Here is a 17,944-nt window from a genome sequence, read left to right on the forward strand (position 1 = left end):
TATAAAGTCAATGTATTTGTATGCAATTAAAAACCCAGCAAGTAAAAGGAACAGTGACAGGGAGAAGCTAATCATAGGCCCTATTTTTTCCTCTTTCAGGATGAAACAAAGCACCTGGAATTACTTTTAGTGCTTGAAAATTTTTAAAATAGCATGCATCTGAGGTGTGATCCATAAATTGTGCCTGAGTTTCTATTCCGGGTAATGAAAAACCAGAATCATTACAGAGGGTTTGGATGATTATAGTTCAGAAAATTATGCTGCAGCAGGATTCGGGTGCTAATATTTTCAGGGCAGTAATGCTTGCAGGTTGGAGGAAGCATTTTAGATGTGATGCCAATTTCCTTTTTACACTATCTGTTCCAGTAGCTGAATACAGGTACTGATTTTGTGGAGTTTAAAGAAATATGCATTCTCTTGCAGCATGCAGCAGAACTGGAACAAAAGCAGAACGAGAGCGAGAACAGAAAGCTGTTGGGCGAAATTGTAAAATATAGCAATGTCATACAGGTAAACCTATTGAAATCCATCTGCCTTCTCTCAGAGCTGGAAAGGAAACAGTTGTTTCATTTCAAGGTTACAGTGAAAATGAAACTAACCGCTGTAGGATTGTCAAGGGTCAGGTAAACAGAACTTGGTGAAGTTTCCAATATTGTGTTTTTCTGTCTATTTTAAAGCCTACAGAAGTGCTGCATATTCATGTTTAAATAATATGTCGTAATATAAATTTTGTGTGTAATTTTTGCTGCTGTAGTTTGGGATCTGAATGTAAATATGTATGTTTTATTTTCAAGATTTATTTCCAAATCATATTATAGAGGTGCTGCGCAGCTCCTTTTAAATTACTGAAGTAATTTGTATTTCATGACATATAAATGAGACAGAAGGTGTGTTCTTAAGTGTAGTACAACTTTCCTGTAATGGATGAGATTCCTGAAGGTAACACTATTCATGGGCCCTTGCCCTACCTGTGTAGAATATGATGTAAAATTGATCGCTGACACATTTCTCTCGATCTGAGATATAGCATCTGTGTTCCTAAACTGCAGTATACTTTGATAACTCTCCTGTAGTTTTATTGTGTCTTTATGGACGTTATGAAAAATCACTACAGTGTGAAAGCCTCTGCCTCCTCTTTTGACTGAAGGGAGAAAAGGCAACAGCTGTACTAATTTTTTTAATTATTATTTGTTCACAGCTACTTCACATAAAAAGTAACAAGTACCTCACAGTCAATAAGAGATTGCCAGCTCTGCTAGAGAAGAATGCTATGCGGGTGTCTCTGGATGCTGCAGGGAACGAGGGGTCCTGGTTTTATATCCAGCCGTTCTGGAAACTGAGGAGCGAAGGTGACAATGTAAGTAGAAATACTGAATGTGTAAGAGGCAAGAAGGCAGAAAGTTTCCAGAAGACACGTGATTTCTTTGCTACTGGCATAAATCATAATGGATTAAGTTGAGAAAAAAAAGTATTTTCAATAGTGCTTTGGACTGTTAGCTTTTATGTGCAACTACAAAACGTTACCAAATTATATGATCTGGAATCTGAAATGTTGCCACATTGATCTGACCCTCTGTTGACCTGTGTTGGGGCGTCTTTGCTAAGTCCACCCGTTGTGTGCAGACTTACAAAGCTGATAGTAAGTCATAGTTTACACTAGAGTAAAAAATGTTTTTTAAAAAATATTCTGAGCAACTTTTTTTTTGAGAGGTCAGCAGAGAATGTCTCTAGGAAATACATCAGGTTTCTTTAAATCTGTATCTCCCCTCGACACGGGAATGGTGCCTGTGATTGGAATTGAGTTGGGTAGTCTGGTGGGCCTTTTCTGGGTAGGTCTCAGTAGGAGTCTTTTGTACTGGTAAGATGAAAAATATAGATGAGAGCCCTTTGCTGCAGAGTCGCACCATGAGATCAAAACTCAGTTCTTCATTCAGTTGGCTGTGGCTTGGTTAGGTGCCTGCTGTGGAAAATTCAGATCTGCCTCTGGGAAGGCCACATGATGAACTTATGTGGTTTTATATTGTAGACCTGGCTGGGAATGTCTGGCTGCTCTCCCCTGTGAGGTAATCAGTGAAAGAGCCCTCTCAGGATTGCAGACAGGAATGCCTGTTTTCTCATGTATTTTCTCTCATTAACTTTGTGGTTACCCAGCTCTTGGGATGCTGTCCAGGATGAGTGTGGTTGCTTGCAGTTCCTTTTGGCAATCTGTTGTGTGTTGTTGCATTCCCAGCTCCTGGTCAGAAGTCCCTGAAGTTATAGTCTTTCCTTGCTCCACGCAGTGATCAGAAGGGTATGTGAAAAACTCCCCTTTTCTCCAAGCCTGTTGCAGAGAAAAGCAGCAAACATGAGTAGCCCTCTGGTGCACCTCTGCATGGCTTTTCAGCTGGGGAAAATAAGTGTTGTGGATCAAACATTAACCTGGTATTCCTTTCCCTCTTTGGAAAGAAAAAGAGGTCCCTTATTGCTTGAAGGGTTTGGCTTAATTTCTTAGAATAACATCAGTTCAGTATCTTCTTAATTTCTCATGCCTGGGAAATAAGTGCATGTCCTGCTCTCCAGAGTGAGGACCTGGGGCTCCCAGATTGTGATCTGCAAAGCCATCATGAGCCCTTACAGCTAAGAGTAGCAGAATGATCTTAGGCCTTATAAGTCATCCTCAGTACTGTGGAGTTTTTGATATAATTTTTCACTATTGGGGGCACATAAGAGTTTGGAAACAGTTTTGTTCATCTATAAAGTTTGCAGGTCATCACCGTGGTCGCTGTAACATCCCACTCTGCAGACCTCTCTCCTAGTTTGTTCCCTGTGGGGCAATATTTGTCAGGCTCTGAGCTACAAGGGCTGTGTGGGAAACTGTCAGGTTTACTCGTAACTTTATGGCCTCCTTTGGAACCTTCCTGCTGCTCATTTCTGTCACCAGGTATTGCCTTTCAGAGCTGGGAGCTCACCATTACATTTTACAGAGGGAAGTCTCAAGACCTCAGTTTTTCCTCCTTTCTAACAGGCTCAAACAGATCTGATAATTTTCTTTGCAAACTTTCAGTGCTAAATATTAGTCCTTTGGTAGCTTTCTTATAACTGCTCTGGCACATTTCCACCCTTTCAACAGTCACAGAAACTGGGCAGCTCTTGTAAGGAGGATAGGAATAGCAAGCACTAGGGGAAATCCTTCACTTGCCTCTCACAGATGGAGAGAGGCTCTGGCCTTGTACCCACTCCTTCCCTTTCAGTTACTGCCAGACATGTGCCCATTAAAAGGCTAGTTTCAGGGGGACTCATCTACAAAGCACCTAATACCACATAAGCTGGGGCCACTATACCCACTCACTAGGTTAGCTTTTAAAAGACTCACATTTTTTTGTATACTTTTCTTCTTCTGATCTCTCAGTGCATGGAGGTAGCTTGGTATATCAGGCCCTTACTCTGGAAACTTTGGGGGTTTTTATTTTCAATTTCTGAGCTATAATGAGGAAATTCCTTTAGAGTCTCTGAACAGTAGAAGTGAGTATTGAATTACCACTTGGATGACTGCTATGTGTCAGATAACCCAAGCAAGATAGATCCAAATATGACATATATCCTAAAAGAAAAGGTGGTTTATTCTGGGGGAAGCTGTGATATAGGAAGTCATGTATGGTGTATGGCTTTTCTGGTAAGTCATCACAGTTGTTTAGCCTTGTGAAATATTTTAAAAATTGTTTTTCTGAAGGACGGTTAGCTTAGCTTCATTAGCAACTGATTAGTTATGCAAGTCAGTGAAAATAATGAAAAAATATGGCTGAAAATTTACAGTAATTGCCATAACTGCAATACTTTATGCAGACTTTTATTAAGCGTGTACCAGCTGTCCTTCAATGGAAGATGTGACTGATTAAGGCTGGAGCTGGTTCTAGTTCAACTGAAGAGCAAAATGTGCACGGATAGCAGGAGTAGCTCTGTGTGGGTTGCATTTTCAGTTGTCTGCCATTTTAGTGGTTTGAAAGCTTGATCTTGCAGCATGCTGAGGGAGGTGGTCTCAGACTTGGGGAATGCCCAGCCATCTGTGGGAAAGTTCAGTAAATCCTAAGGGTCAGCAGTGCTGCTGGCAGATGTGGTTATAACATAAAAGCAATGGAGATGGAATAGCAGAGCCTTCAGTGTGCCCAGTAACCTACTTGTATAGTTAGTCCAAACTGGAATCACTGTTACTGCATCTTCACAGATAATATAACCTTTTGTAACTGCTAGTCTTTGTGATATGCTACGCCTCTACTAGAGCATTGGCTCCTACTTCTTGATTGCGGTGTAGATGGAGCTGTCAGGTGGGCTTACTGAGTTTATATGAACGACAGAATTGCTCTAAGTGATGCCAGTGCTGGTCCCCCACCCAGAAGACAGGACGCAGTCAGCTTTGACTGTGGCTTTTCCCACTCTCAGTGTGCCCTCTCCACCGAGACATGGACAAGTAGGGTTGCATGAATTTAGAAATTACCTTGTGTGGGAAGAACTCCACTGCATCTAAGACTGAAGGACCTCATAGGTTTATCTTGAATTCAAAAACTGGATTCTCATTGACTTCACTATAAATGTAACAATTCTTTGGAAGTTTCTTGTTTAGACCAGAAAGGGTATGAGTCTCATCAAAGGAATCGGGAATGAAATCCTCAAAAGCTGCATGTCTAATGCAACTTTAACAAATTCATCTTTATATGTAAGGAAGAAGTCCCAGAGATCTATCAAGCTATTACCCACTGCTGGACTACAGCATACTCTGGCCGGCTGTGCCCAAGGGTAGCTAAGGAAGAGGAGAAAGAGCTGGTGTCAATTTTAATTTTGCAGAGTAAAACCTTGGGAATACATTGCTCTGTGATCTGTAATCTGCATACAGTACAATTATACAGTCAGAAATATGGACATGTGAGTGCTCTGCCTCCAGTGCTGGGGTGTTATTTGGAGCCAGAAACCAACTGGGTAGGAGATGGGAGGACCTCAGAAGAACAGACTTGCACCTTGCGCAAGGCAGCCATGTATAAGAGAACAGGATTACCTCTTCACTTTGGTTTCATTTTCTGCATCTGGTGGAGAGTATATAGGAAGCAACTGCTGTGAAATTGCCTCTATGCCTTCCTTCCCAACCACCTATGGAGGTCTGAAGCAAGAAGAAAAAAGAAGGGAAAAGATCATAGGATATCTCATTGCTTCAGTTTGGTTACTCCTGTGGTAGTCACAGGCTTGATTCAAGAATATCTTCTCCTTGCCCCTCTTTTTTTTTTTTTTTTTTCTTTTTAAATTATATTTTAATATAATGTGCTCTCTTACTAATTAAGTTGTTATAGTCCTGGTTTACTTGCAATAATTTTGAAGTCCTGATTCCACTTTGCAGGATGCAAGCCTGATGGTTTTTTGATAAATGAATTGTCTGGTCATAACTTCTTAAAATGGGCTGTAAGTAATGTCTGTGTGAAGCATGGCATGCAGGAATGTATTGCATAAGTAATGTATCTTAAAGGCATCTTGTCATTATTTTGGTTCCATTAGTGAACTTTTTCTCATTACTTGGATCAAATAGGACTTCTACATGTAGCCTGAGCATGATGACACCGTCTTTTGCTACTGTTTATTTTAGCTGTGTTGGTAAAGAACAGGCAACCTTCTTTTTCACTCCAATAAGTGGGCCAAATTCACCTGCATTGAAGTTACATGGGGCTGAATTGGGCTCTGCTTTTTCATAAGAAATGTGCTGATCAATGCAGAGAGCAATTTTGTTTATTTGTGTTCCAAAGAAAGCATGGCTTGCGCAGCATTTCATATAGCAAAAATCACATGTAGCCACTTGTCTTCATGTGTGTGTGTGCTTAAAATTGCTGTGAACAACATAAGCAAATCAGGACCCAATGCCAACCAATCTACGTGGATTGATTAAAAAAAAAAAAAAAAATTTCGCCTCCCAGATATGAATTGGATTATCCATATGCATGTCTCAAGCACTTTTTAGGTCAAATACATTTTCATATGTTGTTTTTCCCTGTCTGTATAGGCAAAAAATTGCAAGAGCATGGGAATTTGCTTGCAGGGAGTCAGCTAGGAATTCCCCTCATAGAGGGAAGGTCTCTCAGCTGATGTATCTGCTGCCTGTGCTGAGCTCCAAACACCATTTAGGGGTTAACAGCAGAGGGGATGGGTGTGTTCGCCTCTCTGAATTTCCAGTGATCTATGTTCCTTTCCAGATTGCAGTCGTACAGTCTGAATCACAGAACTCCTGAGCCTGTCATGACACTTGCCAGAAGGTGGTCCACAGAGTTGGGGCGTTGCTGGGCTAAAGAAGTCTTGTCACAGGCAAATTTTAAGGCTTTTGTGAAAAGAAAAACACATTGATAGGAGAAGGTTGGCTGACAGCAAGGGAGGGAAAAGAGTCTTGCTATTTGACTACAGATTATTCTTCTAAGCTTTCTGTGCCTTTTGGCTGGCAGTACATATGGGATAAAGAGTAGTTAATGTAACTTTTAGGTGAACTGCTCTTGTAATTCATAGGTTCGTATCTATTTCATGATCTCAAGTTTCTGCTGAACCAGGTGGCATGCTTACTGAGAATGCCAGGGTTCGTTAATGTGAAATCTTGAACCCAAGCAATTGCACAGGCACAGACGAACAGGGCTGGTGTGTGAACTGTCTGCAAATAAATTCACTGAGTGCCATTCCTAGAGCATGCATTTGAGTCATTTTCTAAAAATGTAACATTACTTCATTTTATTGGATAATTACGTACGTCTAAATTGCATTTTATTTCTGACTTCCAGGTTGTTGTGGGAGACAAAGTTGTTCTCATGCCAGTCAATGCAGGGCAGCCCCTACATGCCAGCAACATTGAGCTTCTAGATAACCCTGGCTGCAAGGAGGTGAGTTCAGTGGAGGGAGGAGAGATAACTGCTGATCTGAGATGTATTATATATTGTTCTTTACTGGTAACCAGACCCACTATGAGCCCACCATGGGCTAGATGCCAGAATTAAACATTGGTTCCAGCTTGGCCTCAAAAAAACAAGGTGAAATATACTTATTCTTGTGCAGTCCTGCCTGGCAATGAAGGCTTCATGAGGTTTGCTTGATTATCTGAAACTCTCACTGATGTAAGAGTAAGTCCTCTTCCAACAGCTCTTTAGGTCGTCTTTGGTAGGCTGTCAACAGACAGAGTAACATTTTGCCCACTGAATCCTCTCCAACATGAACATCATTCTTCTTAACACTTGAGAGCTTCAGGAGCCATGTTAGGCACTCTACAAATATGTAGCTAAGCCATGTCTCCTGCCACCCTAGATGTGGTGTGGTCTTTTAGAAGTATAGAATGTCTCAGAAAGAGAAGAACATCCCTTAAGACTGTAATTGTGGTTTGGTTTGTTTTGTTTTCCCCAAAGGTAAATGCTGTCAACTGTAACACAAGCTGGAAAATAACTTTGTTCATGAAATTCAGTAGTTATCGAGATGACGTACTGAAAGGAGTAAGTATGATTTTTTTAATTTTTTTTTTTTGAATCAGAAAAATCATGCCATATTTGACTGTAGAGAAATGTTACATGGCGAATAAAAGAAGAAAAGAGGACTTTATGGGGCTGTTGAGGATCCCTCACTACTCTCCTTCAACACCCAGAATATTTTCCCTTTGTGTTACTGTCTTACTAAGTGAAATTGCCTGGATTGTGCTAGTTTCCAGCCCCTTTCCCCTCCCAGAGACAAAAGAGGATCCATGAGAAAAGATGAAGTTCAAGCCCAGAATGATGAGGGCTCTGTACAGAACAGCTGTGATGCTTCAGTTTATGTCAAGATACTAAAAGCAGGTATAATAAGCTTACAGAAGCGAGTGAGACATGAAAGATGACGGTAGCTGTAATAAGACAATGGAGCTTTAAATGCTGAGGGATTGCACAGCTTCATGCCTCCAGATCACTCCCTGACATCATTTACGTTTTCATTTTAAAGAAATAAATTTCATTTGTCCTCACTTGTACCTTAATAAGTCATTATCAACTGTTTTTCAGTAGCTATCAAGGTACCAGCAGTTTTTGAGGAAGAATTTGAAAGGGAAAATGGTCTATCTGTGTAGACCCATTTGAGGATAGTGTTTCAAGCCTTGGGGAGGAGCAAAAGGAAGCAAAAATAATGCCAGCAGAAGAAATAGAGAGAGGGAGCATTGGTTTTGGTTGCAGAGTAGAAGAGATGAGGTAATAAGATGACAGAAAAATCTGTTCACTTTCCCTGAATAGTAAGAGAGATTAGAAATAAAAAATCCATTTGGTAAAGTTAGCTAGAATTAAAAATCACCTTTAGGTTAATTGTTGTCCACTATTCACTGCAGTGCTCTGAAAGAAGTTCTGTTTTCAAAGTGCATGGGTCTCCTGCAGGACTGAATTATCTTGTTTGATTTCCATACTCAGTGCCAAGATTGTATGCTCTGTACTTGATACCTGCTTCATCAATAGAAAATTAATGATAGTTTTCTTCATGTCAGCTATGTTGACATCACTGGAACTAGTACAGATATAGAGGATGAGTCCAGTGGCTTTGTCTACCACTTAATAATGCTTCTTTTTCATGCTACTTTAGGGAGATGTTGTTAGGCTGTTTCATGCAGAGCAAGAGAAGTTTCTGACCTGTGATGAATATGGGAAGAAACAACATATTTTCCTTCGTACTACATTACGTCAGTCGGCCACTTCTGCAACAAGTTCTAAAGCACTGTGGGAAATAGAGGTATTTTTTTCTTTTTATAAATATTTTAGGACCTGAAGACCAGGGTTCAGTAAAAATACTTTACCACAACATGAATCATTCATAGCCTCTTGATATCATCATACACCTCCCCGTAACTATTATTATTTTATGAAGCGGTTTGTGTAGGATGAACACTGAAGGGATGCTTTATTGCTCTATGTGTGTGGAGAGAGGATATTTTCTTACTATATTTACCTGCACTGAAATGACAAAGAGTCAAATTAAGACTTGACGTAAATGGTGCGATTTTATCAAAGCAAATCAAATGACACTCATGTATCCTGAGTTCTGAGTGTTTATATTTGACTTCATGTGCAATATAGAAAATTGAAGTTAATGACTGTTAAGAAATCTCATAGATATGATCATGTCCATTCTTTTGCAACAGGGCACATCAACATCTGTTTAAAGTTCGGCTGAGTAAAGGTGTTGTTGCTGAACGGGGGTGATTTTGAGATGACTAACAAATATATTTTTCTTTAATTGACGAACATTGGAAACCGCTATGTTTCAAACCCTTGATGTTACAATAATGTAACTCCTATACCCAAAAGTTCTTATGTGCTGATGAACTTTGTGCATTTAAAACAGAGCTGTGCACTCAGGCAAATGGTTGATTTTTGTCTGAGTGAGGACTGTATGGAATAGAGTATATTGCACTTGTAGTTATTTGAGAATACTCCTTAAGAGAGACAGGTAGTGCTAGGTTTGAAGGTAGCAAATGGCCTGCAGCTCAGTCAAGGGGAAAAAGAAATAACTTGGGATATTTCAAATGATATGGGATATTTTATCACTTAAATGAAAATTTACCAGAAACCCCTAGTGTTGTCAAAAATAGAGCCGATGTAAATGGTGAAACAATGTAAGAGAGTTTGAGTTTTGCTTTTAAGTAGTGCCTATGTAAGTGTAGAGCAGCTACATTTACTGTCTTGAGCTCCAGATTCACACCATGTCACTTCAAAGCAAAATTTGGCTCATCATGTTTGCAGGGAGTAGATTAATGAAAACATGGAAAGTAATAGGAGGAGTATTTCCTGGCACCTGGCAAAAAAGAAATGTAAGTCGTTGTTAACTATGGTGGGCTTAGTGTGAGCACCGAATTCCTTTCAGTGGTAGACTGTTTGTAATTAAGTTGTTTACATATTTTTATGTGGAATGGGCTGTAAGAAATGTCAGTGATCTGAGTATGATCTTGAGGAGCATGATTAAAATCTGTACTTTTTCTCTTAGGTTGTCCATCATGACCCTTGCCGGGGAGGGGCAGGACAATGGAATAGCTTGTTTAGATTTAAGCATTTGGCAACTGGAAACTACTTAGCTGCAGAGGTAAGACAGCCAATTAAACAAGTGGTTGTGTGCTGCCTAACCAAGTACTATATGTGTGCTACTGATTCAGAACTGCCATAGTAGGTAGGTCCAGAATGTAGGTCTCTGAAAAGATCTCACACCAGGTTTGAGTGGGGAGAACTGGATGTACACTGCTGTGTCATGTTGTATTGCTGTAGCCAAGGGTTGCAAGAAAAATTTTCTGAGCTACAGGGTACTAGTAGTTGAGTTCAAGACAGCATCTAACCTTAATTTCAACTGTGCTGTTGAATCTGGAATCTGCTGTTGTCATGGCAGCCAGGGAAAACACCACTGTGAAATATCCCCCATATTTACACTGAAAATTCTTGAATTCATTTATCTCTCTGCTCTTGTTTGCCCTTGATTTTTGGGGTAGTGTTGTGATCAGTCAAATATTCTTCTTTGCTGGCTCAGGCAGCCATGTATAGAGTGAAGCTTTCAGGGTGGAACTGAATGCAGGGTAATCATTGGGCTTGATCAGAGAAGCCTATGTACAAGCACTTGAACAGATAAACTGTTCTAATTCAGGAGTTGTCTTTCCCTTTTTCCCTCCAGGCTCTAGACTTCTTGAAAAAATGTTTCTACAGTGCTGATTTCAGCCAGCCAGCATGTGGTCCAAGGCATCTCTGTGTTCTATAGAAACTTGAGGAAGGACAAACTTGTATATTGGTGTCATGACTATTGGTGTCATGCTAGTGCGTTGTGATTATAAGCAAGTTGCAGTGTTCTGTTATTGCACTCTTGTGTTTTGACTAAATTGTGAATAAAGAAAGGTCTGAGGAAATCTTTGCCCCCTTTGGTGGAATGGAAGGTTCAAGAGGAGAAGGAAGGTCTTGCAACATATCTGGTTATTATCTAGTACTTTATGTTAAGGCAAAATAGTGTTGCGGCTCCCCAAAAGAGCAGCTTAATATCTTTAAGACCCATAATTGTCCTTAAAAATAAAATAGGGCTCTTGACAAGCTGGAAAATATATAGCGAGCGAGCAGATAGTACCAAGTTTATGAAATGGGACCACCTTCCACTTTTCTCTGGTAGCAAGAAGCTGTGAATTTTTCAAGTCGTATCTGATCTGTATTAGAACTCATCTGTGTCCGAGTTATAGCAATGGAATGGAAAGTGGGTTTGCTTTTTTTTCATTGATTTAGTTAAGTCTGTGCAGGATTGCTTCTTTTGACTTATGCTTGAAAGTATGAGTGTGAAAATTTACAAGAGACAGTTATAAATCACTATGTGTTAGGGAATCCCTGAAAAAAGGCTTGCTCTCTAACTGGATTGAATTATGTTTTCAGCAGTGCAACTTCTGTATGCAAACAACTCCTTAGTATTCCCAGGGTGCTGCTTTTGTTTTCCAGCTCTTGTCACAGCCTGCACTGATTTCGGAGTAAGAGCAAGCAGGAGCTGTCAAACCTTTACTTATTTCTAATTAGGGCAAAACCAGTGTCAAAACAGGAACAGTGGACCACCACGACAGCTACTGATATTATTTTCTGTCTAAGACTGAATGTGATTTGGATCTTTTCACTGGTTTTAGCAGTAGCTCACAATGTAAGTTAGAAACCTGACAGGCCTGAGTGGTGAAGAGCATCATTCCTTTAAAGGCAGTGGGCTAACGTGTCTTAGCTGCTCAGCTCTACGCTGCTGCTTCCATACTGCAGCAATACTTTGGCTTGGCTGAAGACAGCTGGCTTTATTGTGTGGTTAATATTGGCTAATAATAACAACTAATTTTCAAGAGGCATCCAGTACTCCCACCTAAGAGATGGTCCATTTTCCTCTCTGCTTACAGTGAGAGGTGCTCCTAGTAGAAAGATTTTTATTCAGACTAGCTAGGCTGATGGAGAGTCAGGAAAGGCATCAAGCACTCTGACTGATGGGCTTCCTTCTCTCACTGTACTTCATCTGCTGAGTTTTTCAGGAGAAAAATCTTCAGGTGAAGACGTGTCACACTACACTGAATGTTGAACCAGAGCTTAGGTCCTTTCTACCTGTGGAAAAGAAATCCCCGTCAGGAAGACTTGTAATGTGGAGTACAATTGGCACAGTAGAGTGAGAACTGAAAGAGCGTTTGGGTTGAACAGAGGTGATATGCTGTGACTGGAAAGCAGCATTAGCTACTCTATACTCTATCTATGAAGTGTAAAATACCTGCTGGTGGAGATATTAAAGGTATTGCTGTAATAAAAACCTGTGACTGTATTTTACACAGTTCACACGTCAGGCACAACACACCAGCCAGACATACACGTCAAAGATTTATGAACAGATAGGCAGACACCTAATGTGTGTGAGCAAACTTTAAATGAGTTGGGCAAAGCTTCCTGAACACTTATCTGTGCTCTTGCAGCACAGGAAGATCACTCATGGTATGGATTATCAACAGCGTCATGCATTGCCATGACCTGGTTTTGTTTAAGCTTCCATGATAAAGATATCTTGAGTGGAATAATAAGTACAAATGCATAAACAAAATCCATGAATCTTTTAAGCATTCTGTTGTTGTCTAATGATACAATTTCTGTCACAGTTTGAGCTACTGTAAATCAGGATTGATCACTGTTTGTAACCATCTTTTCCTTACTTCATCATTCCATAAACCAGCTTGATGTGTACTATGGAGACCTCTGCAGTGGAATCTTGAATGGGTTAAGTCTCAGACGACAAACAGAAGTGTCCTTCATCTGGGTGTCTCCTTTTGCATCTCTGTGGTTAGGCTTATACCTTGTGTGAGCAGTGCTGTGCCTTCTCTTTTTCTGTGAGGCTTCCTGTGCTAGATGTAACTGGTCAGTCTGATTTGTGACTCAGTGAGTCACTAAGCCACATAGTGAAGGGATGCAACTGCAGCTTGTTAAGGCCAAGGGATGATCTGGGGACTAAGAAAATTCAAGACACTTGCCCCAGAGAATTCAGAAATTTAAAACTAATAAACTTAAAGGTGCTTCAATACTACAGTAAGTAAGTTTTTTAAAAAAAAATAAAGTGAGGCAATACAGTTGTTCAGTGAACAAAACATATAGGTGAGTAGTTGTAAATCTGATTCTTATAAACTTGAGAGAAGGAAGTTAGGATGTTTAAGTCCTAAATTCCATGTTCCTAAGAGTCACAATCAGTTATCCAGCTTTTGTTGCTTACCTTTCAAAGACTAAGGGTCCTCTGATACCTCTGACTTCTGACACAGTCTCAAATAGTACCATTTCCTTTAATCCTCTTTCCATTTGGCATTACTCAGGCTAATTTTCATTAATGTGCTTTGAAGTTCTTTAAGACCTACTAATATCATAAAGCAACCTAGACCCTACTACCAGACCACGGGCTGAAGTTGAGCTACCCTGAAAGACCTGCTGCTAAAGTGCAAGACATTTGCTAATTGCACATGGCTGCATTGTCGTTCCCCTACTACTATGCACATCCTGGGGACACGGTCTGGCACACCAGATGCATGTATGCTCTCACACAATTAATTAAGGCACAGGAGGGATATGCCAAAGAAAGATTTCATGCTTGGTAGTAAGACCTGGGACACTGGAAATCTGGATAGGTGGTACTGTCTCCTACATGTCTGACATTTGGAAACCTGAAGCCAGTGGCTCAGACATTCCCCAAACATTGGAATCATAAAGTAGAACCACATACTTGGCTGAAAAATTGGAAGGAGAAATTATCTTTTTTGGAGACAGTGGGAATTCTGCTATTAGTGTCAAAAGGGCTTGATTTCACCCCAAAGAGCTGAGCCAGATCCTTAGCAGGACATTTAGACACTAAGCCACCAGCTAAGATCCAGGCTGCTGAGTTTTATTCTCATCCTCACAGAGTCAGCAGTCTTTTAGAAAAAGTTCTGTAGAAGATTCTTTTTTTAGCCCTGGTTACAGCAAAACGACCCAAGTTATTTTGAAGTTTTATATTTGTAAAGAGAGGCTGTAAGGTTAGGTAAAAATTGGATGCTTCAAAGTAACAAAGGCTTTCCCAAATTTTTTTAAAGTCTTTGCAGTGCAGATACCACATGTAGAATGCACCCAAATCTGTCTGTCTGTGTGTGGGAGCGAGCTGCAATTTACTTGAACAGCCTTTCAAATGTTGCAGGTTGGGACCACACAGCTGTGCCTTTCTCATGAACACACCTAACCTTTTCAATATTCTAATCACCAGGATAAAAGTCTCTTTGAACTGAATTATCAGCTTATCAATTGTGCTGAAACAAATGTACACCTTTAATATTGCTCTCCACGTGTATTGCATGTGTTTTCTAAACTGGATAATCTGTACTGGAACTATTAACACTTGATGTATGGGGATGTTAAACAGAAATATGTGCGCCCATATGTACATACATATATGCACACACAAGAGATGCAGAATAAGTCTGTCATTTAATATTAAGCCTCTCAGATGAGATGAATCTTGATAAAATAATCACAAAATATATATGCAAATATCAGATCACATGCTAGTCTCAGATATTGCACTGGACTATAGATAAACCATAGTACATTGCTTGTGAAACATTGTGAACATGTACGTTACCACAGTACAGAATTTGTGAGGAAAAATCTGATAATTCATTTTACTTAGCTGAATAGACTAAACTACAGTTACTAGATACCTTCGCCAAGATATGGCAGTAAATCTGGTGAAGTAATTGTCTTTAACACTGAATTAACTGTAGTATCCTAAATGAATTAAGATAATGAGTATGAAGAAGGATTACAGAGCCCTAGGAGTGGCGGTAAGGACTCTGGAGTGCAGGTAGTTTTTTCATCAGTCCTCCCAATCAAAGGGGAAGGGATTTGAAAGAGCCAGTCAAATCTGGCAGGTCAAAAGTTGGTTACAGGGCTGGTACCACAGCCAAGGATTCAGCTACTGGGATCATGGGACTTGCTTTGAGAAACCTGGTCTGCTGGGGGCTGATGGGGTCCATCAAAGAAGAGGAAGGGTGTCTTCGGTCATAGTCCAGTGAAGAGGGCTTCTAAGCAAAGTTGCAGGGGTAGAGGAACCTCAGTCAATTCCTTTCCTACCACTCAAAAGTTGGATAAGGTGGACTGAAAAGGTAGATAGGGAATGGGCTGGATGGTTGCACTCAGAAGTCACGGTTAACAGCTCGGTGTCCAAGTAGAGACCAGTGACCAGTGGCGTTCCTCCTATTTAACATCTTTCTTGGTGACATGGACAGTGGGATTGAGTGCACCCTCAGCAAGTTTGCTGATGACACCAAGCTGTGTGGTGCAGTTGACACACTGGAGGGAAGGGAGGCCATCCAGAGGGACCTGGACAGGCTGGAGAGGTGAGCCTGTGCAAACCTCATGGAGTTCAACAAGGCCAGGGGCAAGGTCCTGCACCTGGGTCGGGGCAATCCCAAGCACAGAGACAGGCTGGGTGATGAGCAGATCGAGAGCAGCCCTGCCGAGAAGGACTTGGGGGTGCTGGTGGGTGGAAGACTGAACATGAGCCAGCAATGTGCCCTCACAGCCCAGAAGGCCAATCGCATCCTGGGCTGCATCAAGAGAAGCGTGGCCAGCAGGTCGAGGGAGGTGAATTCTCCCCCTCTGATCTGCTCTGGTGAGACCCCACCTGCAGTGCTGCGTCCAGCTCTGGGGCCCCCAGCACAAGAAAGACATGGACCTGCTTGAGTGGGTTGGAATTAGATGATCTTTAAGGTCCCTTCCAACCCAGACCATTCTATGAATGCAGGTAAGATGAGACAGCCTTAATCTTTACCTTCTGTGAGTCTATAAAATTGCGGCCCTGAACAAGGGATCGAATTGTTACCCTGTCTTCCAAGGTAGTGCATAGAGTACTGATGTTGCTCCAAAAGGTAATCTGTGCCCTGAAGCTCTTCTAGACGAAAGAGAATAGTGAGAACAGGCGGGCTGATGCAAGAGGTTGAAGCAGTGAGCTCAGAGGTAATGGCAGAACCAAACATACTTTTTCTGATTTGTAGTATGCTTCATTTATTAAACCAAATTATTGCTCATATAAAGGCCTTGATTCAGTAATGCTCTTGGGAGTAGCCTTGTCTTTGAAGTCAGTGAGCATTTATGCATTCAGGGGTCAAGAGTGTCTCAGTTACTGTTCTGATGGGTTTGGACTTCCTCTAACAGTTTTCACTTGTGCAGCCACCCCCTGAACTTCTTTCACCATTGTAGGACTGAAGCCTCCGCCACAGCCACTTTTAACTTCTGCGTGTGAGTATACTTCATAAATGGCTTGTACAGGATGATGGGGTAACAAGCTCTTTAGCACGTATTCTGGTGATGGACAAGTCACAGAGATAAAGCTATGCACTAGCTAGCTGCTTTGGGCAGAAGTAGCAATGTGATGTGCATCCCCAATGCATGTCCCACTGGGAAATTCCTCTGGCTCTCTTACAGGCTTTGCTTTCTTCTTTCTGCAAGAGTGAAAGTGCCGTGTTTAAGCTGTAAGATGGATCAGCTCTGATCAGTGTTTTATTCTAAACTCTTCTGTTAAAATCTCCCATGAAACGTACTTCCAGCTTTGGGATTATTTTATCACTAGATGCTCAATGGAATTTCTTTTGAAGGTAAGAACGATTGAAGCCAGTTGGCCAGAGCAGCACAGGGTTACATGCACATGAGATGAAATGACAGTTGTATGAATATTCTAAATTGAACAGGAAGTCCAATCCAACTCACCAAGGTTGTAAGTAAGTAGTAAGAGCACTTCAGTGGCAATGTAGGCTTGCAGAAATGTCGTGTTTCTGCAGGTATTTGATTGCATTCCTGTGACATAATGTGCCATCCCTGAGGTGGTGTTGGCATGGGCTTCAGCATGCGGGGAAGAGGGAGTAGTCTGTGCTGTAAACATGGTCACTGAGCTAAGGCAGGGGTCATTGGGGTGGATTAACAGGAACTGCCTTGCCTTGTGGGACTCTCCGCTGAATTTCTCCTTGTGGGGGTGTAAACCACTTGCTGAGAACTCTTGAATCAATGGCCAATAAAAGTTACTCATATTTCTCCCATCTTTCTTCAATAATTTCTTCCTGTATTATCTCACTCTACTATTCTGTCAAAATTGCCCAAGTTTCTTTTCAGAGAAACTTATGTGCATCATCCAGTTTAAATTGAGAACTTCTGTTAATCATGGTTTACATTCTTTTAAATGGATTTCTGTTATGTCTTCCTATTAAAAATATTAGCCTGCTATATGGTGTGTATCATTATTCTATCTGTTTATCTGGGTGGACAGAGCCATACTGTTCATAACGAATTTAATCCTGTTGTTATAATCACTTGATTTGGATTATGGTGAAGATAGCTGAGTGCATGTTCAAGTTAATATTGATAGAAAATAATCCTCTCCTGCCTTCTAAAGAGGATGTAGTGAAGAAGTGGATCTTGCTGCCATAAGAATAGAAAACAAAGCATTTAATGAGATTTTAAGAAAGATTACATATTTGTGTGAGTAATAGTATCCTCAGCATTAGTAAAGATAAAAAAAAAAGTAAAAGGGAAATCACTTCTTAAACTTGAGGCTATAAACCAGGATTAACCCCTTGGAGCCCTGAAGAACTTTCTCTGGGGTCTTATAGACTTATTATTCTTTCACCCTCTTAAACTGCTGTGGAAAATGGAGTACTGCGTAAGATGTTTTATTAAAGCAACTGAGATTTAATATTTGAAGGCTGTAATTTAGGCCTTTTGGTATCCAGTTTTTGGCAATTAGACTACTGACAGAAATCTTTTGTGTTCAGGAAGCAAAAAGGGACCATTGTTTGCCAGTGTTATTTTTTTGGATGATGTGAAAGCAAGCCTTTGCAGAAAAATTTTTTCATCCACTGATCACACAGCTCATGCAGTGGAGGAGAGAATACTGGTAAATGCTCTGTGGTTGCTTCTGC

General features: G+C 40.8%; 1 protein-coding gene across 1 annotated transcript in view; it reads left to right on the forward strand.

The window, feature by feature from the left end:
- Nucleotides 1-17,944, forward strand: part of ITPR2 (inositol 1,4,5-trisphosphate receptor type 2) — a 262,967-nt gene that overhangs the window by 44,386 nt on the left and 200,637 nt on the right. Inside the window, exons 4-9 of the mRNA XM_086466499.1 lie at nt 424-510; nt 1,199-1,357; nt 6,777-6,875; nt 7,392-7,475; nt 8,578-8,724; nt 9,976-10,071. Coding sequence (XP_086322625.1) covers nt 424-510; nt 1,199-1,357; nt 6,777-6,875; nt 7,392-7,475; nt 8,578-8,724; nt 9,976-10,071 — 672 coding nt within the window. The remainder of the gene's footprint in view (nt 1-423; nt 511-1,198; nt 1,358-6,776; nt 6,876-7,391; nt 7,476-8,577; nt 8,725-9,975; nt 10,072-17,944) is intronic.

This window comes from Leptosomus discolor, chromosome 1, assembly GCF_034619465.1.
Source record: "Leptosomus discolor isolate bLepDis1 chromosome 1, bLepDis1.hap2, whole genome shotgun sequence".
Classification (NCBI taxonomy): domain Eukaryota; kingdom Metazoa; phylum Chordata; class Aves; order Leptosomiformes; family Leptosomidae; genus Leptosomus; species Leptosomus discolor.